Source organism: Bactrocera oleae, chromosome 6, assembly GCF_042242935.1.
Source record: "Bactrocera oleae isolate idBacOlea1 chromosome 6, idBacOlea1, whole genome shotgun sequence".
NCBI classification, from domain to species: Eukaryota; Metazoa; Arthropoda; class Insecta; order Diptera; family Tephritidae; genus Bactrocera; species Bactrocera oleae.
Window position 1 is genome coordinate 13,885,368 of NC_091540.1, and position 25,689 is coordinate 13,911,056.

General features: G+C 34.9%; 6 protein-coding genes across 7 annotated transcripts; 3 read left to right on the top strand and 3 right to left on the bottom strand.

The window, feature by feature from the left end:
• Positions 1-1,335: 1,335 nt before the first annotated feature.
• Positions 1,336-10,675, bottom strand: gig (TSC complex subunit tuberin). Its single transcript, XM_036360695.2, has 17 exons — positions 10,514-10,675; positions 10,326-10,447; positions 10,019-10,270; positions 9,831-9,967; positions 9,589-9,763; positions 7,146-7,352; positions 6,898-7,048; positions 6,080-6,816; positions 5,773-6,019; positions 5,248-5,673; positions 4,972-5,171; positions 4,630-4,910; positions 2,191-4,555; positions 1,973-2,116; positions 1,745-1,915; positions 1,564-1,659; positions 1,336-1,508 (listed from the first exon to the last, which is right to left on the bottom strand). The coding sequence occupies exons 1-17, from the start codon at positions 10,584-10,586 to the stop codon at positions 1,386-1,388; spliced, it is 5,907 nt and encodes a 1,968-aa protein (XP_036216588.2). The 5' UTR covers positions 10,587-10,675; the 3' UTR covers positions 1,336-1,385.
• LOC118680552 (peritrophin-48) lies at positions 7,843-10,031 on the top strand. The gene is made up of 3 exons (XM_036360701.2): positions 7,843-7,998; positions 8,105-8,184; positions 8,286-10,031. The coding sequence occupies exons 1-3, from the start codon at positions 7,992-7,994 to the stop codon at positions 9,294-9,296; spliced, it is 1,098 nt and encodes a 365-aa protein (XP_036216594.2). The 5' UTR covers positions 7,843-7,991; the 3' UTR covers positions 9,297-10,031.
• A 249-nt stretch (positions 10,676-10,924) lies between the features above and the next one.
• Positions 10,925-12,880, top strand: endos (endosulfine alpha). 2 transcript variants are annotated; one of them, XM_014239756.3, is made up of 4 exons: positions 10,925-11,281; positions 11,866-11,953; positions 12,072-12,188; positions 12,254-12,880. In XM_014239756.3, exons 2-4 carry the CDS (start codon positions 11,888-11,890, stop codon positions 12,425-12,427), a joined length of 357 nt encoding a protein of 118 aa, XP_014095231.1. In that variant the 5' UTR covers positions 10,925-11,281; positions 11,866-11,887; the 3' UTR covers positions 12,428-12,880. The 2 variants fall into 2 exon arrangements, with proteins under 2 accessions (XP_014095231.1, XP_014095233.1); XM_014239758.3 differs by having other exon boundaries at positions 10,927-11,281; positions 11,886-11,953.
• Positions 12,881-13,066: 186 nt separating this feature from the next.
• viaf (viral IAP-associated factor) lies at positions 13,067-14,261 on the top strand. The gene is made up of 2 exons (XM_014239752.3): positions 13,067-13,230; positions 13,410-14,261. The coding sequence occupies exons 1-2, from the start codon at positions 13,225-13,227 to the stop codon at positions 14,124-14,126; spliced, it is 723 nt and encodes a 240-aa protein (XP_014095227.2). The 5' UTR covers positions 13,067-13,224; the 3' UTR covers positions 14,127-14,261.
• Positions 14,142-15,469, bottom strand: LOC106621059 (tubulin polyglutamylase complex subunit 2). The gene is made up of 4 exons (XM_014239751.3): positions 15,290-15,469; positions 15,035-15,202; positions 14,493-14,980; positions 14,142-14,428 (listed from the first exon to the last, which is right to left on the bottom strand). The coding sequence occupies exons 1-4, from the start codon at positions 15,357-15,359 to the stop codon at positions 14,258-14,260; spliced, it is 897 nt and encodes a 298-aa protein (XP_014095226.2). The 5' UTR covers positions 15,360-15,469; the 3' UTR covers positions 14,142-14,257.
• Positions 15,470-15,857: 388 nt separating this feature from the next.
• Positions 15,858-21,068, bottom strand: LOC106621065 (anoctamin-5). Its single transcript, XM_014239760.3, has 12 exons — positions 20,804-21,068; positions 20,541-20,728; positions 19,801-20,475; positions 19,426-19,740; positions 18,962-19,107; positions 18,278-18,858; positions 17,974-18,191; positions 17,749-17,913; positions 17,223-17,676; positions 16,736-17,132; positions 16,561-16,651; positions 15,858-16,486 (listed from the first exon to the last, which is right to left on the bottom strand). The coding sequence occupies exons 1-12, from the start codon at positions 21,066-21,068 to the stop codon at positions 16,148-16,150; spliced, it is 3,834 nt and encodes a 1,277-aa protein (XP_014095235.2). The 3' UTR covers positions 15,858-16,147.
• Positions 21,069-25,689: the final 4,621 nt, after the last annotated feature.

Consider the following 25,689-nt stretch of genomic DNA (forward strand, 5'->3'; position numbering starts at 1 on the left):
AATATTAGGTTCATTCAACTAAGGTTTGCTTATTGCAAATTATATAAAAAGGCTAAGACATTTCTGGATAATAGATATGACAGTTTTAGTATTAGTCAGCTTGAACAGCTAATGCATGGGATGAGCTGGGGAGCATTAACAAGTAGCTTACAAATACTAAACGATTTATATCAAAGCTGCAAACCGGTTTTAAACCGAACCGCCACTTTTTGCTGGCCTTGAAGTGAACCACGAACCAAACCGCTTTTATTTTAAAATGCGAAAATCGAACCGGAAACGACTCAAAAAAAAAATGATTTGGTTCGGTTCAAAATTAAAGTCCCAAAAAAGCATTTCTAAGTTAAATAATGCAAGGCGTGCTGAAAAATACAACCCTTATGATGGTTAATGCTGCCACAAATTTGCTTGAATGGGGCGCCATGAGATGTCATTTTTCACTGAAATTTCAAATAATCGCGTTTGTATTTTATCTCTGGTTTGTATCATGCCATGTTAACTGAACGATCGGAACTGCCGAAACCACGTATTATATCATGAAATTTTGTACACAAACATAAAATGTATGTCTTATGGTATTAGAAAGGACATATGATATGTATTATTGAAAACAAAATATATATTTTTACGCATTTGTGGAAAAATTATTTTGTCACATCATATCTGTTTGTAAAATAAATTGGAAAATTGAAAAAAATTATTTTGGCAAATATGATTGTTTAATGAAAAATTTCGAAATGTAACAAAAGTAAAATGCAACAAAAGCGTTAAACAGATAAAATTGCGTTTTTCTGGTTACCAGCACCACCATGAAGATGATCATACTATGTATTTAGTTATTTGTTTTTGTTAATAATCTTTGATATTTATTTACGTGATTCAATGCGAGCAAAGCCGCGGTAAAAGCTAGGATTTCAATAATTCTTCTTAGTGGTTGACTTCCACATCCATCGCATAATCAATAATAGTGAAGGGCCATAGATATGTACGATAAAGTTCACTTGCATACCTATATGGTATGTGACTCAAAAGCACATACTTATGAGAGAGCCATAACCATCCTAGGGCCAACAGCAACGTTCGCAAATGCTCGATTTTAATTTAATGGGTGTCAATTCATACTTTGACGGTCACTGGCGAACGGAGAGAGTTCACTAGATGGCTCAGACTATGATTGCCAAAAAATATCTACCATGCTTTAACTCATACTGATGTGATATGTATTTTAAATCGATTGCATATAATATTTAATGTATGATTTTCGTTTGTATCTTAAGAAAGTTTTGCTTTGTAAGTGAATTCTAATAAAAGATTAAATTTTCAAATGCACTAAGCAGGTTCTATGTGATTATTATAAGAGTATATTTATTCAGTTCGACTTCAATAATTTAAGCGTATTTAGTAAAATCACGATTCGTGTTGTGTTTCTTTAAATGTTCGCTTGTATGCTCTTCAGCTTCAGCACCTGAAGAACTTCCAGTTTGATGTTGATCATTTTGTTGCTCAATTAACTGTAAAAAAATGTACTTTACATACTAGTTATTACCTGTATATATTATTTATTACCTTTGTTCGCAACCTTTTAATTATTCGTAAACGTTCCAGCCAATTGGAAGCATATGGATTTTTTTTCTGCAGGCTTTGGTATACTTGTGAAGCAAGCTGAAAATAATTTGGCAAAAAAGTCGAATATTAATAAGTACAAAAAATACATAACTGTTATGCTAAAATGCATGTATGCGCTTACGTTCGCGTGCAATGCAAGCTGTCGAGCCAATAATGGTGCACTGTGATCTGAAACAATTTTTGGTTCGGGATGGCACACAAATTTCGATATTTCAGGTCGCGCTTTTACATAAACGCGGTTACTATTCAATTCTAAAGGTTCCACAATAACGCAAGCATAGTTAAAGTGGCCCTGGAAGAAAGTATAAAATAAAGAATAAAAATTGCTATTACAGTTATTTATACATACCGATATTGTATTTAGATTATATTCTTCGCCACTCTCATTATAAACGATTTTAACGAAATCGTTACCAATGTGTTTTTTCTTTTCGTTGCAATTTGGATCTTTCTGCAAATTTGTTGGCATTAAAGTGGCGACATGGAACGTTACCTAAGTAATACAAAAATGCGATTAGATACACACAATCTAGTAACATAGTTGCAGCATTGTTTAATGAAATTCACCTGTACAATGTCGTCTTTCCAAACGTATGTGAACTTTCCATCCGCGCCACCTCTGTCTAAGTTTACAAACAAGTTGTTTCGTTCTGCCTCCTTTAGGCTGACAAGTGTGCCGATATTACTTAGGAACTCCACGTACCTCATACTTCCATGCGAATTACGTAGAATTTCGACTACATTATTACATTGTCCTTGTCCAACATAGAGTACACCTATCTTGTGTGTCTCAAAAGGTGGTGCCAAGTCAAGTACAGTTAGTACATTAGTTTCTTCTGGTGGAACTTTGATGGGTACATCTGTAACTTGCAATTGACCTGTATGGTAAAGTTGCATAAACAAAAAACTCGGATTCATACAGAGTTTCGCGTTGACTGATGGTTTAGATGTATTGTTAAAGCTACGGAAGTTCGACGCAGCTGGACGAGAACGCCCATTTACTTCACGTACTACAGAAATGGTTTTCGAGCGCACTCTCATCATGTCGCCATTATTATTACTATTATTTCCGTAATCATTTGGCCCTCCTCCCAGGTAGGATGAAGCACTTGTGAGGTTTGCATTGCCTCCACCGCTGCTGCTTGATTTAGCAAGTCCTTGATGACTTGTTGGTGTGTTAGTAGTAAACGTGGTGGTCTTTTGACCACTGTTGGGCGGCTGTTTGTCCAAACGTGGTGATTGCGGTGGCGGTACTGCCACTGGAGAATGTGGCGGCTTCGTCATTATCTTTTCTACATCCACATTCAGTTTCAGCGACGAGCTCGAGGTAACTGGCATGCTAGCGCTAATACTAACATCATCAGCTGAATGTTGCTTGGGTGGCAATGCAATAATCGCTGTACTATTTGTCATTGGATTTTGTGCCGCTGTTGCTACGGAGCTGGCTGAAAAGGTTGGAAGCAGCTCACTTGCTGTCACTCCCGAAGTTGCAACTGCTAGTGTATCGGCAGCTTGCACCTGTGGTGGTGTGGAGCCGGCAATTTCTTCTGGTATCGCTTCACAGCTAACTCTCATATCCTTTGTATATTGTACGCTTTTTTTCTTTTGTTGTTGCAATTGTATTTGTTGCTGCTGTTGCTGACTATGAGCCTCCTCAAGACCTTGAAGGCTCGCAGAATATTTACTAGATTTTATTTTGGCTGTTTCCCCCGACAGCGGCGCTGGTTTTGCTGCCAAAAAAGTCTGTCTCCAACTGGAACTCATCTCGGGGCTTGAATTTACACGGCGCACAGGATTGCGCGCGCGCGATAATGCATCAGCGAACTGCCTCGTATCATCATCTGCTTCACCATCGCTTACGCTATCGGCTAGTGCCTCCTTTCCGCCAATACGTTTACTTGTTAATGGTTTGGGTATGTCGATAGCAGCGGTACTCAGAGAAGACCCCAAAGGGGGCACAGTGGTTGATGATGAAATCTCTTCTTGACGTTGCAGAGCTCGAACTTTTGTGATGGCGCTCGAAGTTTTTTGTTCATCTGCCATTATGGGTGCGCTTACCATAGGCTGTACTGGACCATCATTATCTGCACTTGTATTGATTGTAGAAGCATTAGAAATACCACCAACAACTGATTTTCCGATTTCTGGTTGTGGTTCTGGCATTAAGGTCGACTGCGCGAAGTCGGGCCCAAACACACCGCCATGAGATGTTGGTAAAAATAGTGAAACTATATTGCTGAACGGCAAATCATGCCCAAAGCAATCGTTTGCTATAGGATTCTGTATGCGCGTTATCCACGAAATATTTCCTGTGGGTCGACGTATTAATATTTCTGCCCATCCAGTACATGAACGTATACAAAGCTGCTGCTGCACTGACTGCAATTGTGTCGGAGAAGCACTTATACTCGTTGTGGAAAGTGAATGGCCACCCAGCAGTGAAGTAGTGCTGCCAATGACAGCGCCCGCGACTCCCTCTGTAGGTTCTGGATTAGAACCACGACGTGAAAGTGCCTCTAATGATGCGGTCGAACTATTTGATATTTGTCGCTGAGTCAGGGCAATGTTTGAACTAACCGCACCCGAGGTAGATGAAGAAGAAGAAGTGAGATCAGTGCTACCTGCAGACTCATTTCCACTACTATACTGTAGACTGGCTTTAGTATAGCGACGTTCTGTGGCCAATGGAGTGGCTGAAGACTGCGTATTGTTAGTTTCCGGCGATAATGGTGCCGTACTACTCGAATCACTTTTACTTGCTACCAAGCTACTGTTACTGATTGGCTGTTTTCCTATATGAGAACAACGATCGCATAGTCCGTTTCGTATAGGTGCAGTAGGGCAGCCGGAAGTTGTAATTGTTACCAAGTTATGTCCAACTACCCATGTCTGCGACAAGCCGTCTTTTAATAAATATTCCACAGCAGGCAAGCTTTCAAACATTTGAATGACAAAAAAATTTCTTATTAAACCTACGAAATAATACAACAATTAATTTCAACTTACCGCTTAGGTAAAGCCGAACATGGCGAAAAAGTATGACGGGCCAAGAAATCTATGCAAGTCTCCGCCAATTCTGCATGAAAGCTCTTTAAATTATCGTTGATCGGCGGTCGCATATCAGAACCGTTTCGTACATTTGTATTACGACTACCGCGTTCTGTCAAGCTTGTGCTTCGCTTGCGATTCGATGAATCTTCATTCAAACTATTCAGATCCTGGCGCTGTATGCTGTGCTTAAACTTGTCAATGTCATCGTATAACATGCTAGCATTTGATTGTATGGACTGAAATTCACAAGATTATTGTATTTAATTTAAAAATTAAAATTCACTTGCGTAAACGTACCGATATTATATAGGTGACAAAATTCTTGCGCATATCTAGCTTGCATTTCAGAAACCAGCCAGCAATAACATGGTGTGCCAGTGACACCGTATAGTGGTCATATCTATTCGGTTTGGTGTACGGCAAAGATATGGCAAATACATACATGTATTGACGTGGTATGAAGTTAGTAAAATATTGATTGGGCATTCGGCTCAAAACTAAAAACAGTAAGCCGAGAGCAAAAGAATTATTTCACAATTATAGTACGACATAGTTAATACAGTTACACATTACTTGATAAAAATTCCAGCACAGGTATTGCAACCATAGATGTATCCGACATTTTGCTCATTTGAAGCAATATATCTGCCAATGTGCGCGTCAATGTATCGGGCATTTCAAGTATCATTGTTGTTAACGTATTTATGCAGACATTAGCTGTGCCCGAGAATATGCCGGAACAAAGCGCCAATATTAATGTATTAATTTGGTGTGATGATATGCAATGATGATAAATCACCAATGAAGCGATTGCAGGCAGAAACAATGCATTCACCTCCTCACTAGTCGGTGCATAACTAAGGTGTAGGGCTTTGTTAACGTCTTGAAAAATGCGAAATAATGAAACAGCTAATGCTTCGATGTCATTTCCTTGAATAAGAGCTTTATTACATAACACTTTTGGTAGCTCTTTGATAACTAATTGTAAAACTTCATAATCTAGACGATGATAAATGAAAGTAAGGTATAATATTTATTTTGTTAGTACGTAAAGCATACTTCAATATAACATAAATACACGTATATGCTTTAACTCACCACGCTCTAAATCTAGGCATTTAATAATAGTTTTGCAAGCCCTACGTATCGAAATGGTTGTAAAATGAGACCCTGCTAATAAATCGTGTGATGGTAATTGATGTCGTGAATGTTGGTTTGTCTGTGGCGGTAAACTGGAATCGATACCCAAGTATGCGCTGAACTTTATGGTCTCTCCATTTTCAGGATCTGGATAGCCTATATGATAAGAAGCATTTGCACGTGCACGCAGTAGCCACTTGAAAATCTACAGGAAATAGTTTAAGCTCAACACTTACCCATTTATGATGAAACACAGCATAATTACCTTAAAACGAACAATTCGACCATTTTCGAATACTTTTGGACGTTCATAATGTTGCTCTAAATGACTTATCAATATGTTAAAAATTTTAATGGCATGCGTTGAAGGCAAGCGATGTAATTTAACAGCAAATATTTCAATTAGCCCATGTACTGCCGTAACGACATCTAATATATCCGACTCACACTTAATAATAAAATCGCCAGAGTTTGTTTGCTGTTCAAATGGCCGATTAACAAGCTTCTCCAATATATCCAATAGCTCGCCACAGCGTTTGGTGTCACAGTGTCGTGCAAATTCCACCAATGCATTTGCAACAGACACACGAATTTGCAAATCTGTCTCATTAGAAATTTTGGAAAAATTAGGAATGACGACGCGTTCAAGTATTTCTTCTTCATAGCTATAACGGTTTAATTCCATAATGCGCACTAAGGATTGTATTGCTTTTAAGCGCACGTTCGTATTGGGCATTTTATAAAAACGGCAGATAAAATCGTTGAGCACTTGCAGCCATTGCGGTCTTGTAGCGGTTACTTTTGTCGAACGATACTCTATAAGTTTGAGAACAGATGCCTCGGTACGATTTTCTGACACCCGTTCGATCAAGTCGTAGATGCGATTAATATTTGCAAGAATCGGTGTGGTGTCATCATATAAAAGTTGTTCAATGCAATCAATATTTTCATGAAAATTTTTTTGCAAATAGTGTAGCCGATCTCTATTGATGTTGACTTGCTCTAAAAAAATCGTTAATGACACAATTTTATACAAGTTTTTATAAAAATGTACACACCTATCTATGTAATAACTATACTAACCGTAATATTCAATATTATCTAGAATTGCGTTCATTGTATCACATATACAATCCCAAATTATCTCTGATAGTTCCGATTTGTAGTAATTAATAACACGTCTTACACTTAAAATTACTTCGAACGTCACGATTACTTGGCGACTTTCCAATGCCTGCAGAAGCAATAAACATTAATATACAATATAATTTGACATAATTTAAATTTTAACATAAACTAAGATGTGGAGTGAGTTTGTAACGTGAACTTACATGGAGAAAGCAGGTCAGCACCGTAGATGCATAAAACATTGGGGACACTTGAAAAACTACATTTGAACCAAAAATATTCATGTTTAGATGAAAGACTGCACCACGTAACAGCTGTTGGTCGCCGTAAAGACTGCGATCGTTAAGAATGTTGCACATCATTTTCATAGAGTGATATCCCAGTTGTGTGCCTAATAGGTTTTTCATTATCTAAATTAAAATATTTGTTTTAATATTAAAATATAAAGTGATTCACGAAAATAACTCCAAGTAGTTGTAAGCATACATAAGCAACAACAATAAAAATCGAAAATATTCAGTGTAATTAGCATTAGATATCATTTGAATTGGCCTCGAAAACTCATATGTAGAAATGAGATAATTGCACTATGTTTTCAAGTTAGAATTTGAAAAGTGGCGCGGAGATATTAAAGAGCATACTAAAGCGTAACGCGAAAGCCGAAATATTCAACATAATTATTCACAGATAACTGCACACAAGAATGCTAACACCTGATGTATTCATAGATTTAAATATATATAGATATATGCGTGTGTGCCATGTGCGTAGAGTAATAAGTCATTGTGAAATTGAGCCCAACCTATAACTATGCATGATTGCATTGCTGTTAGACGCACAGAACACAATTCAGTGAACGGAAGTAACTGCTTGTTTTCAGGAAATGAGCTGATAAAATGAGTATTTATTAATAATTAACATTGCACATTCGGAATAAAACCAACAGTAGGCACGTCATGTTGGCTCAGTGAAATATTTTCAACGACTACAAATCTCTACTTGGCATCGTTATAAAAAATAAATACATAAGTCGTTAATTAAATATTGTAATGAAATGTAAGTGAACGAACACAACACTTGCTGTTTATTAAGTTTAAAAATGCTAATAATTTTTTTTTATTATATATGTATACTATACATACATATATATATATTTTTATAGTGTTACAAGCAATCGCATGCCTTTTGGCAATGATAGACCAAATTTGTGCAGCAAATCTTGTTGATCCAGAGAGAATAAATGTTAGTGAGTTATATAAATTAACATTTCCTTTTTGTTTTATAGCCCATATGCATTAGTTCGAAATAATACAAACACAAAGATCTATTCTTTTATTTTCTAGACCCGCAAAGAATATAATGTTTGCAAAATGAAATCAAACTGGAATGTGGTTGAAAGTAAAGAAGACTGCCATAAATTCTACCTATGCATTAACGGTAACGCAGAGGAATATAACTGTGCCGATAATTATTATTTCGATCCAAAGCAAAAACGTTGTAAAATAGGTGAATGTTCAACTACGGAGGCAATAGATAAATGCACATCCCAAAGCATACGCCGCATCAATGACAACTGTCAAGCCTTTTCCCGTTGTGTGAATGGAAAATATATCATACAAAATTGTACAAGGGAACAATATTTTTCAACGAAATATGCCAGCTGTCAGCCAATAGCTACAAGCGCCGACCACAAATGTAGTTGTCTTCTACCTGCTTATGCCATCATCAGCAATCCAGATGACTGCGAAACATATTATATGTGCACTGATGGTAGAGCAGTACTACAGCAATGCCCATGGGGACAATATTATAGCGCACAAGTCAGTAGCTGTCTTCCAGATTTGAGTGGCATTTGTAAAACTTCGCCTACAGTGAGCTCAACTGATTTGGCGACGACTGAAATGTGTAACAGTTTTGGCAATAATAATGCAGGTTTTCAGCCATATGTGAAAGAATGTGATAAATTCTTTTTATGTATAAATGGACGAATGTTTACTAGACGTTGTCCAAAAGGAACATACTATGATAAAAACAAGCGCTTCTGTCGTTGGGATGTAAATGAGATATGTACTGAACAGTCGAACAAATTGGAAGAGGTTCATTTATTCGAAAATACAGAAAAAGCCGAAATTTTATATATGAAAGCGCCACCAACTCTTCCTACTACAAAGGCAATTACAAAAATTCAACTAGATAATCAAAATTCCACCGTTGTTCCAAATGTGATCAACAACACAGATAATAGTATCAAAAAAGAAGGAGAACAGATTAAAGATACTAAACTAGTTATTGCTTCTGCTCAACCGAACAAATCGGTATATGATAAACTGTCATCAAAATTTATAAATTTTTAACTTCAATATAAATTGAGCATTTAGCTATTACTTTTATTTGAATTAAATTAAATCATAAAAATTAAATCAATATATACAATGACGCAGTTGAATAACATAACTTTATATTCGAAATTCATAAGTTATCTTTAGAGTTAGGTAAGGAAGATTGCAATTGGTATAAGCCACATATTTTAATTTTTGCCAAATATAACAAACAAAAAAAAAGCCGGCTTCGCTCTAACTAATATAACAAGTAAACAACAATCCAAATAATATTCAAAAGGCTTTTCAATTATAAGATAAAACTCACCTTCCACGACGCTTGACAATATGGTGAATAATTAACTGTACGACACAATGTAATAACACATTGCCTTAGAGGTTCGCTTGGAAATATCGTGTAACACATAACCATTTCAAGAATTGTCAAACACTGAATACCAATGTCATCTTCTTCCACTGTACAACTCAAATTACAGGCATTTCTTAAAGGAATGGAAATTATTATATATACAGTTTACCAAAAAGCTAAACATACTAATATATACGTACTGAATAATACCAACCACTATATCCTTATCTAATAGTGAAGCATTGAACTTAATGATATTGCCCAAAATACTTAAGAACTCACGAAGTAAATGAGCCTCAGTTATGGCTGGAATCCATTGTAGCATAAATTTGCCAATCTATCCAAAAGTATTTTAAAACGCCGTTACAAATAAAGTAACATTACTTACCTCTTCTTCGAAATTTTGTATGTCTTTTCCATTATCAGTTAAGGTGTCTAGTAATTCTAACCGATGTTTTAGGTCTTCCCCAACTTCATGGTTTTGTATAACCAGAAAAAAATGCTGTCGCAACAAATTCAAGTTTTTATATTGACTGTGAATAAGTCTTTTATAGAAAGTTAAAGCTGTTTGGCGACATTCTGCTGGTTTATTTGGTATTATCAAGTCCTTGGTAAGATTCCATAACTCCCTAATGGAAGCCTGTAGATAACAATATGATTAACCCGTTAAATACTGAATTATTGTAATTATTTACCTCTTCTAATTTCATATTCTGCAATTGCAATTCTGACAACGTTTTGCAACGCTGGGCAGTTGTCTGCTCTGGTCTTAATTCTCGTTCTACTTCGGGACGCAAGGAACGTTCGCAGGCACCACCTAAAAATATTCCCATGCATTAAACAAGCTGTTACTCTGGTAGAGTATAGATGACAAAATTATTACCAGCAATGCCTTTAGGATTCTTCATGAAGAACTTGAATTTTGATTTTGAGATCTCTCTATCCTTCGAGTTCATCTTTATTTTATTTTCTAATCCCAACAATATAAAATAACTTCTTCAAAAATTTGGTAAATTTTTACGATAAAATGTCAACCGAAAATTAAGTCTTAACATATGTGTGTGTTGCCAAATGCCGTATAAAAACAATAAACTATCACCTGTTTATAATGCAGTGGTATTATTTTTTTCATATAATCATTATGTCAACCAGTTGGTATTATCACTGCATAGTACAGTAATTTTTCATTACTTTGGATTTTTATCATTAAAAATATCATTAACTAATATCTGTGAAGTATGAGATTGCCTTGCCTTAGTGGCAACTTTAAAATAAGTCTACACTCTTAATACAACTCTGGGTAAAAACAGCCCAAAACGATTTTAGGAAAGAAAATTAGCGTGAAATTTTTGTTTGCATAAAATATTTAAGATTGTTAGAAAACCCATAAACTAAGTTCGTTAAAAGAACGTTAGTGAGTTTATACAACTGTAGACCAAATATAAATAAGTCTCGAGACCGTTACTTTTTCTCTTTTCACCGCTTTACTTTGCGTTGCATTTAGTGCAAATAAACGGCTGTGTTATTGGTTTTTTTTTGCAATTGGCAAACATCAATTAGCGGAGTACCACATAGTAGCCATCGCAGACTAATCGAAGTAGAAAGGAAAAAGTAACAAATTAAACGAGAAAAGAGTTAATAAATTTTACAGGTACGTTGTAATATATTTTAAACGATTTATATTACATTTTAATTTTGATACCACATTGGCAATTTCTTAATAAAAGCCGTAGTCCTTGTGCCACATTTTGGAGATGTTAAAATTAAAGTATCCAACAGCAAAATTTTTGGAGCACGTGATCTATATACTTAAAATCAATTTTTATTTTACGCTTCAACAAATAAGAAGGGTGCATTATTATTATGTACTATCAACGGTATTTAAATGCTTTTAACTACACGGCCAACATATATCCCTTGAACTTGTTTGTGCAGACTTATGTACCAATTTTGCATAGTACATTGAAATATCGGCTGGTATAAAATAAGAATTTCACCAATAAAATTATTTAATGAACAGATTGTAGTTTTCAGGGACTTCAAAAAGGTACAAACATTAGTGTATAAATATACCCATGTATTCATATCCTGTTAAAAGGAAAATTTCAATATAATTAGACACATGTGTGTATATGTTACATTAGGTACCTTCTACCCACCTACCTTCATTTCATGTTAAATTTTAATATGCTTTTTCTAAACCGTAGAGCTTCATATTTTTTTTTTATATAAAAGCAATTTAAATATATTTAAAGATATGAGCACCGGGGAAGATTCCAGCCTACCGTCAACACCACCAGAAGTCCCTGATGCTCAAGATCAGGTATGATTATTTTGTTATATATGTATGTATGTATATAAAGTATAAATTTTAGAATCATTATGAAGTAAAAGTTAAAGTTGAAAGTTAGTATTTCAAAACAAACAATTTTCTATGTTAGGCCAATCCCCGAGAACTAGAGAAAATAGAAGAAGAAAAATTAAAGTCAAAGTATCCATCTGGTTTGCGTGGCCCTGGGGGTCATTCGGCTTTTCTTCAAAAGCGGTTACAGAAAGGTGTACGTATAATTGATATATTGTAGTCAAATAAAACGAAACAAATTATCATGATACAAATTTACAGCAAAAATTCTTCGACTCTGGTGATTACCAAATGGCAAAGCAAAAAGGTGGTGGAGTAAAGCAAGTGTTTGCCAATAAAGTGGCAACTGGTGAAGCAATACCTACTCCGGAAACGGTGCCTGCACGTAAAACATCGATAATACAGCCTTGTACTAAGTTCCCCACGACGAGTTAAAAAATTTTTTGACTAGTAGTATTTATCCTTATAGGAGAAAATATTACTCTATTTTGTCAAAACAAGTATATTCTATTTTAAAACTTACTTATCCATATTACTCACCAGTTTTCTCAAACTTAACTTATGAATAATATCTATTAATTGATTCCTAAATAACATATTTCAATTTAAAAACTACCTTTGTTTAATATTGGTATGAATTATTTAAAATTTATCTTTTAATTTGTAGAATGTTTGGTGTAATACTTTCATTATTTGTGTTGCTGAAAAATATTTAAATAATTTAATCAAGGGGTAGTTTTGAGTTTCAGTTTACAACTAATCATTTATCAAACATTTTTGTAATGTAATTTATAGGCGTGTTTAAAATTACACCTTAGTAAGATACTTCGTTTCATTTGCTGTAAACTGAAATCTGAAGATACGTAATAAATAATTTTTGAAATAAAATACCGTGTTTTACTAGTCAATGGTAAGCAATGAAAGTTTCCCTGTCTGAACCAGAGAATGTAGATTATATTTTACATTTTCTGTCTGAACATTTCCCTGCTAAGAAGTGAAATGTGAATTGGCAGCACTAATAGCATATTTTACATTCTCTGATATCACCATAAGAAAAAGATAAACGTCAATTTGTCAGTTTTCCTTTAGATTGCTTGAACAATTGCTTATATACATTTGCATCTTGTATGATTTATATTATCAATCGAATTAAATATATGAATCATTAAAGTATATAAAATTAATTGCAAATTGTTAATTAAAATAATAATTTTTAAACTAGTCACTTAAATATGCAGGTAAGTATTCAGATCGTGTATACGACCTGATTCAATCCATATATGGTCATGAAACTGTCCTAAAAATAACACATTCCAATTGTCAATTGATCATCATGGGCCAACGACAAGAATAGTTATTGGATCATGGCATGTCAAAAAATCTGAAGGTAGTTCATAAAACATTTTTCTCTCTAAAGGACCCTAATGAGGATACCGAATGGAATGATGTGCTCCGTGCAAAAGGCATTCTACCGCCGAAGCAAAAAGAAGCTGAAATCACAGAGGAGCAAATCCAAGAGATGGTGGACGATGCTATAAACAGGCGAACCGATTTAAAGAGTGGAGAAAATGGTTGTTTAAAGCAAATTGGCGAAATGTCTTTGGATGAGTTAGACGAACTGGAAGATTCTGAAGACGAAGAGATACTGGAACAATACCGCCAGCGACGGATAGCAGAAATGAGGGCATTTTCCGAGAAAGCTAAATTTGGAACAGTGCGGGAGATATCTGGACAAGATTATGTTAGCGAGGTGACAAAGGCGGGAGATGGCATTTGGGTAGTGATCCATCTTTATGCAAATGGTGTACCCCTTTGCTCTCTTATTCATCACCACATGCAACAGTTGGCTGCAAAATTTCCGCAAACGAAATTCTTACGTTCCATAGCAACTACTTGTATACCTAACTTTCCTGAAAAGAACTTGCCGACAATTTTTATTTATAACGAAGGTCAATTAAAGAAACAATATATTGGGCCATTGGAATTACGAGGTGAGAAACTTACGCTCGATGAATTAGAGTTTCTGCTGGGAAAAGCCGGTGCAATTTCTACAGAAATAAAAGAAGATCCAAGACCTCAAATTCGTGATAAAATGTTGTCTGACTTGGAAAGTCAAAATATTGACTTTTATTAATTAAAACAACGCAAATATTTTTGTTTATGTTTTTTTTTTATTGAAGACAAAAAATTGCTTTCATTGTTAGAACACGATGTAAAAAATATTTATTTCGTCAAATATATGTATGTTTGTTTTTTCGTACGAAATCAAGACACATTTTTTCTTAAAGCAGCGTTTTTCAGAGAACTTTTTGGTTTGATGCGAAAAACAGAGGTGTCGATAATATTATATGGATGTTCAGGGGACGGATGAATTTGACGATCGCGTCGCGGTTCAAAATCCTCCAATAAATGTGGTGCCAGCAACATAAACAATTGCTTTGTAAGAATAAAATAAAAATGTGATATAGAATGTGTGTATTCCAAATAATTATTTGAATACCTCTGTCCACGATGGTAAGCCTATATTGGAGAAGCAAAGCTCCCAGTATGGTAATCCTAAATGTGCAATGGCCATCCGTAAGTATTCGCTAAATGTATCGGAAAGAAATATCCACTTCATGGCATTTAATTCGTATAGGTAGAATTTTGGATTGGTCGAACAATTTGCCTCATAGAGCATACACACTTTGGCAACATCATTGACATTATTAATTTCAAATATTTTTGTCTTTGTTGTTATATTGGGTAGTGGGTTACCCCATCGATCTTTTCTCGATGTTGCCAATATAGGAACGCTGACATTTGCCCCCACACTCCCACTTATATCTGCCCCAACATCATCAGCAACACCCGTTTCGTTGCCTGCAAGCGTCCTTTCGGATGGAGTAGTTGCACTCGAATTGATTAATGGTTCAATGTTGTCACGTAACAAAGTTATTTGGTGAAGATGTGGAATATGAATAAAGCCTACACGGCGCAAATCCTTGGCTGATGAAGGACGATAGTATAAATTTATAATGAAATCAAAGAATAGATTCTTACGTGCATACTGATAGCTCCATTGTAAGAGAAATCCATCTGTGGACAAATAAAACTTTTTCATATCCTCGGGCAAATATATAGTATTTCTTTGTTCCCAATTAACAATCTGAGTTTTTTCACATGGTTTACGATGTTCACAGTTTACGTTACAAACTCGCGGAAGCTTGGCTAATTTGAACATTAAATATGCAAAATAGCATTATAAATATGTATATATGTATGTTTGCACATGAACGATCGCTCCTTTAGACTTACCAAGTGTCCCCATTAATCCTAAGGTTAAATGTTCGTAAAAAATATCTTCAGGTGTAGGCTTCTTTGCCATTTTATGAAAATTATGTTCACATATGTATTAATTTATATTTTTTCAAGTAAAAGTAAAAGCTTACACATAGACGGATGTGAAAATGTCAAGTTACCATGATAAACTACTGTCACGATGGAAACGGAAAACTGAAATATTGATTTTGTTTTCATACATAATTAAACATAGATGTACACTAATTATAATATATGTATGTACATACAAATGTATAAGTACATACATGCATAATTCGTACTGTTTGGATCGTTTATTAATTGGAATTATATTACATGTTTTGTTAATTAAATTCAGTTTTTAAACTTCAATTTGTTAACATTTAATTAATTAACTCAATTTATTTACATAAAAACATATGTATGTATATATGTATTTGGAAAAAAACTGCTAAATTAATAAGGGAATAATTCAAAATAGTATGCAGATATTGCGATTTATAATTGCATGTAATTACATACTACATAAGTATATACATTTGTATGTATGTATGTATTTGTATAATGTACCTTGATATTGTAGAAATTATTAAGAATCAATAATCTCAATCTGAATACTACAAATCCCGATCAGTTTTTGATATGAATAGATATTTGATTTATTGCATCAATATGAGGAAAAGATTAAATAAGTATCTTATCATTAAAACCATATATAAGTATATACATTCAGATTTACATAACTTAAGTCAAATATTCGTAATATCTGCAGCCATTATATATTTTTCGTACGATTTGTTGATATTATTTTTTGGCAATTTTCGACTCTTGTGCATCTTCTTCTTCTTCTTCGTGTCAAGAAACCTCCCATACTGTCGACTCAACTGAGCGACGAGGTCGTGACGCTACTTCTACATGTGCATCTAAGCCATCACTAAGACGACTGAAACGTCGCGCCCAACTTCCACGTCCAATAAAGCCACTCGTACCCATAGTAGCACCACTACTACGACTTCCCGCATCTCGAAAAATACTTAATAAGTCCTGATTTTCTCCCTGTTGAGCGCGTTTAATGCCGTGTTGATATTTCGCTTCTTTGGCAAGTAACTGTTCGCGTTGCATTTGTGTCTTCACTTCAGCGGGTATGTCTGGGATTATAAATTGCATAATGCCTGTGATGACGAAAACGACGTGCTTCAAATAAAGATTTAATATGTGTGTAAATCACTCATATTCATTTCTATGCATACAGGAGAAACAAAAGTTACCTCGAAGGCGACAACGAAAGCCAAGCGTGCAGCAAAAACATGCCAGTAATGGGGGCTTAAGCCATATGGTTCGGAATCATGAGGTCCGTTTCTACTTTCCACAATTATAAACAAGATGCGTGTTTAAATATAAGTTGAAACACATTACATTCTAGATTCTGACAACTATACTCACCGGTAACCACGATATTGACATACATCTGGATCCTTTTCGTTGCTCGTAGCTCCCCACTCCTCTTTATAGTCTGATGTATTGAAAGTTGAAAGCGAATGCTCTATATAACCCACCAGCGTATTCGTATTTGAATATACGAACTTATAGACCATACGCGGTATAAAATCACTTGTGTAAGCTATCACAAAAGCATTGGAGACAACTGCTGTATAGGTTATAATGCGCAAGATGCCATACCAAGCACCAATGTCCTCAACACGCTCTGCTAGAGGACGCCGAGCCTGTGTGACCATTTTGTATGCATCCAAACGGATTTCCGCAACGTTGTTTAGTAGCGCGAAAAGAGGTGCCAAGGGGAATGCTGCCACAAACAATGTTACGAAACCATACTGCAGTACTGTGAAAATTATTATGTTTGTCAAAGTGATTTAATTAAGATAAATTAAATTAAATAAATTTAATATTTTATTAAATTATTTTAACGTACTCATTTCTAAATATTCATCAAACAAAGCCAAGCGTCCTGGGTCTTGCATGTGATAGTCTTGTTCCCAAGCCATATGTAGATGTGTTACATCCTTGGTTGCAGCTTTATGTTTGCGATGACGCCACCAATTATACAATTTTGGAAAGAGATACTCCATAAAATTGTTCCAACACTGTTTTCCTACCATAATAATGGCTAGCTGAATGCAAAGCTCTGATAAACATCCAGCCGGATCGCAAATGTCATTTTTAAGACGAAAAAATTCACTTCGTCTCGCTTGATCATCGCCGGGATAGTCAAAAAATCGACCTTTGAAAAAGGCAATATAGATGAGCGATGAGTAGAAATTCATAAACTCAAAAAAGAAGATTTTGAAAGTGTAAGAGTCTTCGTACTCGGTGTGAGTTCGAGGGTTTTCCAAATTTGTCAACCTTATGGCCATACGATGGTAGATCTAGTAGAGTGAGCAATTTACTATACAATATATACTTAAATTGAAGAAATTGTCCAACCACAAATATCTTACCCTTGTCAATATCATAATTACGACTAAATTAATCAATGCAGCTGTAACAGTTGTAAATAATTTTGCATGTTCCTTTACGAAAAATCCACCGCCACCATAAATGACTGAAACCAATGAAATGCGATATATGATGGTGCCCAATACAGCGGACAAAACTACCGAGATCTGCAGAAAGGTAAGCAAATATTTAATTCATTAAGATGTAATTTCTTTAAGTAACTTTACCATAAATAAGACAGCACTACCGGTGATGACGAACCGTATTGCTCGACTCCATGTAGACATATAGGGTTCCTTCTCTCGTGTCACTGGATTCATACGGAATGTGGTGGCATTTGTTTCAAACTCTGGACGATTTTCCTCATCGGATTCAACATTGTGTAAGTCCCATTCCCAGACAATTACAGACTGCTTGCGTTTCCATAACTCCAGAAATGTCGTTGCTATTAATAATGTTGATTATGGAATTACATTTCGCATACATTTATGTACATACATACAAGTAGTTTGTATGTATCTCATAACTTACCCCAAAATGACATAAATATAGCAAAAAATACTGTAGATGGATTGTCGAAGAGGTATGTTAAGCGAGAGAAGAGGCAAGACTCGTACAAATGCTGATAACTGCAGGCCTTATCACACAGCGGACAGAGTGTAATATTACCAGTCCCGAATTCATTACAAATTTCCTTACTTGGAGTATTATCTTCTGAGTCCAGAGACGCAAGCCCATAAAGGAAACACAAAGTGCCCACAACTGCCGGATACACCAACATCTCCGTATAGAAACCCAGCCAACAAAAGTATAGAGCTATCTTATCGCCAAAGTACTTGCGAACTAAACATAAAGGCTGCTTTTTGTACCACTGAGAAGGATGAGCCCACGTCAGGTATAAAATGCGGCGGTCAAATGAGACCCCACTAGAGTGTGGACGATCATAACGACCTTCGTGTAGAGGAAAACAAGCCAAATAGGTGGAGTCATTGAGCAAACGTCGAATCCCAACACGGTCGCTATCATCGAAAGGGGTACGAATAAGCACCTGCATAACCATAAGAGAACGTTGGGCACTCGTATACGCAGTGGCGCGATCTTTGACAATAAATCTGTAATATTATTTATTTTTTCAATTTTCCGCTTTTCGCACTTTGTCGATGTACAAAAATTAATATTCCTTAGAATTACATACATACATATGTTTGTACTTACTGTTCCTCAGCATTACCATTGGCAGTAGCAGCTTTGAATGTCGTTTCCCCTTCTAAAACGCTTTGGTCGAGCTGAATTTTTCGAGTTAGCCGATTCCAGAGAGACTTCCAGTAGTGGACATTTCGTGCCACTACATTCTCATCATCCTACGGATGTAAAAATGCGAAAAGAGAATAACTCAATTTTATCATTTAATTTGCAGTTCCTCAAAAATTTGTTGAATTGAAAACGCTTTGAAATTCTTGAAAACCAAGCGTTCTGTAAGCTTGCTTTGTAGCTTTGAATATGGACGCGATTACAATCACGAGACTCGGCGATTTGAAGAGAAGTTACTGCGATGGATATGAATGTAATGGCATACTACGTTGGATGCCTTGACACAAATATTTTGGACCAACAGCATTCGTACAATTTTTTGAGGAACTCTATATTTGAACTACAACAAGAGAGCGATAGTTATATACCCAGGATGCTTTTACTGATATTGTAATGAATCGCTTGATCGGCAACTTTATGTTCATGACTTCTGCGAGTCGCGTTTCTAGTCGCCAAGGTAAATGAATTTTTAGAAAATATGTTTTTTCATTAAAGGACTGTGTTTTGTCTTCTAACTCAACTTCCAGTCCTTCTTTAATTAGATTGTCCATAAAACAACGACGATTGTCACGACGACGAGATTCGGCCTCGGTCATTACACCAAAATCTTCCTCTTCCCATGCCAGGACCATATCAACCTTACGGCGTCCATCACGAAACATCAGAGACTCTGGATCAAGACCCTGTAAACGAAATTACTTATACATAGCTACATAAAAAAATGCTTTTTTCTTCAATTTTACCTCTCGATCTTGTTTACTAATGCGACGCATCTCGCGTTCATCACCACTTGCACTGTGACTTTTACTAGTATTTCGACTGTCACAATGGCTACCGCTCAAACTACGGTCGGCTATGGAGCTTTTCGAACTCTTACGTGATACAGGTAATAGTTGCTTGTATCCAAATTGATTTTGTAAAACATTTGAGTTTATTATATCAGACTGATCTGTGTCCTCCCTATAAGATGTGTCCTCAACAAGTGGCGTATTCAAATGTATACCTAGACCACGTCGCATTGCTGTTCCGGGAATATCTTCCACATTCAACACCTTCGGCCCAAATGCTTGTGTGGGACTAGGCTCTGCTGACTCTGTTTCAATATGAGTAGGCAGTGGTACAGCAATGGAGTTTGGCTTGAAATGATCTAGCGCTCGAGAGATTGTCGAGTTGAGCCATTTTTCAGTGTACGTTGCTTTTGGAGCTGGTAGCTGCCGTTCAATCGGTTTGGTTGTGTATGGTATTATAGTTTGGGTGTTTTGCTCTTTTGCTTCGCATACTGTTTGTTCATTTTTTTGTTCCTGTTGCTGTTGATTGTAGGCATTTGCTGCGGCTTCACTTATAAAAAAATTATATAAATTATCAGAGGATTTGGCGAAATGCTTGGTGGGAGCCACTGTATCAAGAATGTTGCTTTCCTGCGCATGAAATATTATACATAACGATATAATAATTATATGTATACAATGTTATTTATGCTTACTAAACCACCGAACAAGCGTCCTGACACAATTCCACTGTCCTGGCTTAAACGTCTAGTACGAATTTTCCCTTCCGTCGGATGTGTACGTAAAACTCGATCACTTTTCGCCGGACTGGATGAGATTTGGCGTGAGGCGATACTTTCAGAATATGGGCGAAAGTTGCGTAAAACTGGCACTGATAAGAATCCTATAGAAGTTTTTATCATACCTTATAATTAATATACGCTTTCAATTCGCATATTTATTAATGTTTATTCCTTACGTGGAAATTCTGGCGGAGCCTCTGTAAAATGTTCACTACTCGCTATAAGATCCTCACGCGAATTTGATTCCGTTATAGGTGCGGTGCTCTCATCATCAACGCTATCGACTCGCATTTGCAAGTGGTGCTTGCTATAATCAACTTGACTATCCAAACTCTTCTCTTTAATGGGCTGCTCAAGTTTTTGTTTCTCAATACGATCAAGACTATATTTATTGTGCGCGGAGTTTTTACTGTTGCTAACATCATAGCTTGATTCATGCATTTTGCTGTGGAATTTAATTACATAATTATGCTTAAAGCTGTAAGTATTAGTGTTAAAAGTATTGGGGTATTTGGTCAATACCAAAATTAAATAAACGAAAAAAACATTTATTCGAACAGTTTTACTGCAATTGTTAGACACGCATTAACAGAGTCGGCTAGTTGACGGCGTTCAGCTATGACGTAACTTGATTCAATACATATTATTGCCATTTACTTGTATGTACACTGTATTAATATTAAATGCACTGTTACTTGGATAAGCATATTTTTAGGCGCGCTTGCGTGTTGGCAATTAGGTCGTCATAGAATTCAAACAGCCGTCATACTGAGTTGTGATAGATCGAGAATACCCCTATTGTAAATATCTTATAATTGTAGTATAAAAATAAACATAGTGTGCATATCTATGCTATAAATATTCAATTTTTTCATTAACGTCAATGTATGTAGAAGTTGCCTATGTGGCTAGTGTGTGAGAGAAGATATACTTGTACTTCACCGAGCTATACATATGTAGCAGTTTGAAAGCTATGATTATTTGTTTACAAATTATTTTATACTCCGTCAGCTTGACCTATTTAGAATACTAGTGTACTCTTTGAATTGTTATGCTATGGTATATGTACACGTGTCATGAAAAATAGAAGTATATTAAATAAACAAGTAAAAAAATATTTGTAATGTCCAAATGCCATCACATACCTGAGTTATGCAATACGGGTAAAGTTCTTTTATAGTAGTACCAATGCAATATTTCAAGTTTTCAAATAATGCATGCAAGTTTAATCAAGTTTTGGAAATCTTGTAAAGCCGTTTTTCATATTAGCAAATAGAAGTTATTTATTTAAAAAAAGGCACTTGTGTTCTTGAATTCGGTCTGCCTACAAGTAAAAGGGTACATATGTATGTACTACAAGCCATAATTTATATACCATACATATATGTATATCTATGTATATATTTGTACGGCAGTAAATGAAATAGTTAGATACTATTTTGCAACTATTATAAACTACAAGCCGAACTAGTCAGTGGATTGACTTTTTTCTATACAAGCAACTTTTTTTTTACGAGTCCTACGAGTTGTCATTTGCCAAGTTTTCTTCCTATTTACAACGAAATAAACTGAACAAGCTTTGATCTCTTTGAGAACCAATTTTCGAAAAAATAGATTGATTACTTCGATATAAGCGGCTAGGAAGTTCTAGTTGTAAATTGTAATTTTTCGGATAAAGTTTGATGCATATTATGTATGATATGATTTTAGGTAAATCAATGTATTGTATGTATGCATATGTATATATATATATATATATGTGCACTTGTATTATATAAAAAACATGTTTAGAAGGAGTTTGGTCAACATAACTGCCCTATGTATATACCTCAATCGTAAGCATGTGAATTTCAAATTAAATAACTGCTACATATTTAATTCACGTATACACATAGATATATACATATATTTTTTGCTGAAACTTTGTTAAGGGTATCTTGCTTTGATCACACAATCCTTGTTTACAACGAGTGATGAGAACATTTTATACACTTGACAACTGTCCACTTTTATGCATTATATAAATTAAATTTCGAACTGATAATAATTGGTGCTGTTTAATGTTTTTATTTCATTTTTTCTCTTTTTTGTAACATAAATTACACATATATTATTTCTTGCATTAATGTTTTGAACTGAAGTAATATTTTCAATACCCTACGGATTTCGATTTCAATCAGTAATAAAAAGTCGGTCAGATTGACGGAAGCATGTGTTTTCTAACACATGTTCTCAATTTCAATCGATTTGTGATCGATTAGCGCTTGGAAGTGTGTTAAGGATTATATTAACAAAAAATGTTTATAGCTATATGACTTTGAATTGCATTTGTTAAACTGAAAAAGGCTTTTATGATTCAGTTATTCCCCAAATCCCGTAATTTGTGTACTGTGCCGTTTGCTAAGCTGCGTTTATAAATTTTTTAACACTCGCAAAGAAAATTTAATATTTTGTGTGTGGGCTTGAGTAATTTAAAGTAATATAAATATATGAACATATATATACATACATGTATGCGCAGGAGTGCAATTACATATGTATTATTATAAATTATGACCACTTGCACTAATTTATGCATTCCCGCTTTCACTAGTTTTATACACACGAGACAATCATTCCGTTAGCATCTGTGTGACGATATATTTACAAACATATATAATATTTATAATTAATCCATATTCATAAGCATGGTTATACGAGTACATTTGATCAGTTTATATGTATTTGAATCAATATTTTATATTAGTTATTTTTTAATGTTTTCTTGTGTCTCACAATGTTAATCTAAAAAAATAATTATCCTTCCCGAGTATCGGCCCAGTCTTTTAAATTATTATTATTAATACAATTTTTTGATATTGTATTTTTATATGTATACTCTCAAGCATTTAAATAAATCACGTATATGGCGCCATTACGCGTTTCCAATTTTTCTGTTAGCCACAACCGTTGCGATTGACAACGCGACGATGAATGTCAGTAATCCGAATGGTCAATACGCATTATTGCATTTCCTGTCTGCTTCACTATGCCTTTGCTGGAATTTATTCAATGTATTAACAATTCATAATTTGCTGTAACTTCCACCTATGTATACATACACATTTATGTAAGTAAACACATACATATACATATGCACACTTATGACGGACTAGACAAAAAAGCATAACGTCAATTTTTACGAAATTGATTTTTTTTCTGTAACTAGACCACTGTCAGTCCCCGTCATCAACGAATGGGTTTGATTTGAATTAAATAGGTGCTTCCTAAAATCCATTACCTTTGGGGACGGTTTAAAATTGGTGGATAGGGCATAATAATTCACATTAACTTTGTATGTATGTACTTGTTTATATTATATATTATTTCGAACTGAGATATGTTAGGATATGAACGACATAATACTATTACCTATATTTATTTGTTACAAATTAAATAAATACAAATATGCCTAAGTAATTGCGTAATTTATCATTTTTAGTGGTGTCGTATTTTTTATAACACATGCATGTCCTGAAGAAAAGCTGCTACAAATGAATCATTAGAATGTAACGTCGGAATATGCACACATATAGGTTGGTTGTGAAGTGTCTGGTTGCACCAATAAAAAGCACTACTAGCTCCAAATTTTGTTTTTCTCAAATTGGTATATCTGTCGTGAGAAGACATGGAAAGTTACAAGTCATTCTGTCAATTAATTCTTTGTTTACAAGCCATTTGAAGTTGACATGTCAGCGTATTTTTTTAATATGGAAAAATTTAATATCACGCAGTGATTAGATTCTATGTTTAGAAAGGTTTAAAAGCAAAGGAAATTTATGAACAATTGTTAGAAGTGTATTAGAAGTCCTCACCCTTAAAACGGACCGGTGAATTTTGGGCTGTTGAATTTAAACGTGGTCGTACTGGGCTTGAAGACGATCCACGCGAAGGACGACCAAAAACCGCAACCACACCAGAAATCATTGAGCAATTTCATAATATTGTTTGTGAAGATCCAAGTTTGACTAAGCGTGAAATTGCTAATGTCATAGGCATCTCAGACGAACGAGTGTTTCATATTTTACATAGAGAATTACATATGAAAAACCTGTTTGGAAAGTTAGTGCCGCACACGTTAACAATTCAAGAAAAACTGGATCGAAAACAAATTTCTCAGCATAATTTAGAGCGTTTTAAGCAGAAAACCGATTTCTTGCGTCGTTTTATAACTATGTATGAGACTTGGAACTACGACCATGATAATCCTAAATTGAAACAAGAACGTTTACAGTGAACTGAAGCTGGTTGTTCAGCTCCAAAGCAGGTGAAGTCACAACGATCAGCAAAGAAGGTTATGGCATCAGTTTTTTGTGATGCAAAAAGAATTTTACGAAATGTACGGATTGGTTGAGCATTACCGTATTCACCAGATTTGGCTCCCAGCGACTACTACCTCTTCCGAAACCGGAAACAATTCCTTCGTGGAAAGCGTTTTTCGTCAAATGAAGAAGCTACATACTACAGCCGTAGATAGGTATTTTGCAGAGCTTCCGGAAAGTCATTATAGGGCTGGCATAAACTTATTGGAGGATCTTTGGAATAAGTGTACTGAAGTTAAGGCAGATTATATTGAATAAAAAAATATATTTCATACCAGAAGCAAAATTTTTTTAATTTTAGCGCAGAAACTTTTCTACCAACCTGTATAGCAATTGAAAGCCTCAATTTTGAATAAAAACCCGTGTTGTACGCTCGATATACGAAAAATATGGCACAAACCATCCCATTTGAAATGCTTTAAAAGCGTGTTATTTTAATACTTTTTAACTATCTTTATTTTTAACTTTTTTTTTTAATTAACACACGTGGTGTGGTGACTTTCTTAAGTAGTTACAAACATACAGCTAATAAAAGCGTTATAAAAAAAGAAACAAAGATTAAACACAAATATTCTCTTTCGAATTCGGTTCAATTATTTTAGAAAAAGTGACTATGTATGTATTTTATTGAAGGTAGTATTTATTGTATTCTTTTTAAAAAAGTAATAATAAAGCCATTGAAAATAAAGTTTCAAAGGACA

Excerpts from the sequence above, each read along its gene's own strand:
- LOC118680552 (XM_036360701.2), top strand. Across the intron at positions 8,185-8,285 it reads TTGATCCAGAGAGAATAAAT|ACCCGCAAAGAATATAATGT; the intron begins GTTAGTGAGTTA and ends TTTATTTTCTAG.
- gig (XM_036360695.2), bottom strand. The coding sequence starts at position 10,586 with ATGAACTCGAAGGATAGAGAGATCTCAAAATCAAAATTCAAGTTCTTC. Across the intron at positions 10,271-10,325 it reads AGAATATGAAATTAGAAGAG|GCTTCCATTAGGGAGTTATG; the intron begins GTAAATAATTAC and ends TGTTATCTACAG. Across the intron at positions 9,968-10,018 it reads TACAAAATTTCGAAGAAGAG|ATTGGCAAATTTATGCTACA; the intron begins GTAAGTAATGTT and ends ACTTTTGGATAG.
- endos (XM_014239756.3), top strand. The coding sequence starts at position 11,888 with ATGAGCACCGGGGAAGATTCCAGCCTACCGTCAACACCACCAGAAGTC. Across the intron at positions 11,954-12,071 it reads TCCCTGATGCTCAAGATCAG|GCCAATCCCCGAGAACTAGA; the intron begins GTATGATTATTT and ends TTTCTATGTTAG. Across the intron at positions 12,189-12,253 it reads AAAAGCGGTTACAGAAAGGT|CAAAAATTCTTCGACTCTGG; the intron begins GTACGTATAATT and ends ACAAATTTACAG.
- LOC106621059 (XM_014239751.3), bottom strand. The coding sequence starts at position 15,359 with ATGGCAAAGAAGCCTACACCTGAAGATATTTTTTACGAACATTTAACC. Across the intron at positions 15,203-15,289 it reads AGGATTAATGGGGACACTTG|CCAAGCTTCCGCGAGTTTGT; the intron begins GTAAGTCTAAAG and ends TGTTCAAATTAG. Across the intron at positions 14,429-14,492 it reads GCTTACCATCGTGGACAGAG|CAATTGTTTATGTTGCTGGC; the intron begins GTATTCAAATAA and ends ATTCTTACAAAG.
- LOC106621065 (XM_014239760.3), bottom strand. The coding sequence starts at position 21,068 with ATGCATGAATCAAGCTATGATGTTAGCAACAGTAAAAACTCCGCGCAC. Across the intron at positions 18,192-18,277 it reads TATATTTATGTCATTTTGGG|CAACGACATTTCTGGAGTTA; the intron begins GTAAGTTATGAG and ends CATTATTAATAG. Across the intron at positions 17,677-17,748 it reads TAATTATGATATTGACAAGG|ATCTACCATCGTATGGCCAT; the intron begins GTAAGATATTTG and ends TCACTCTACTAG.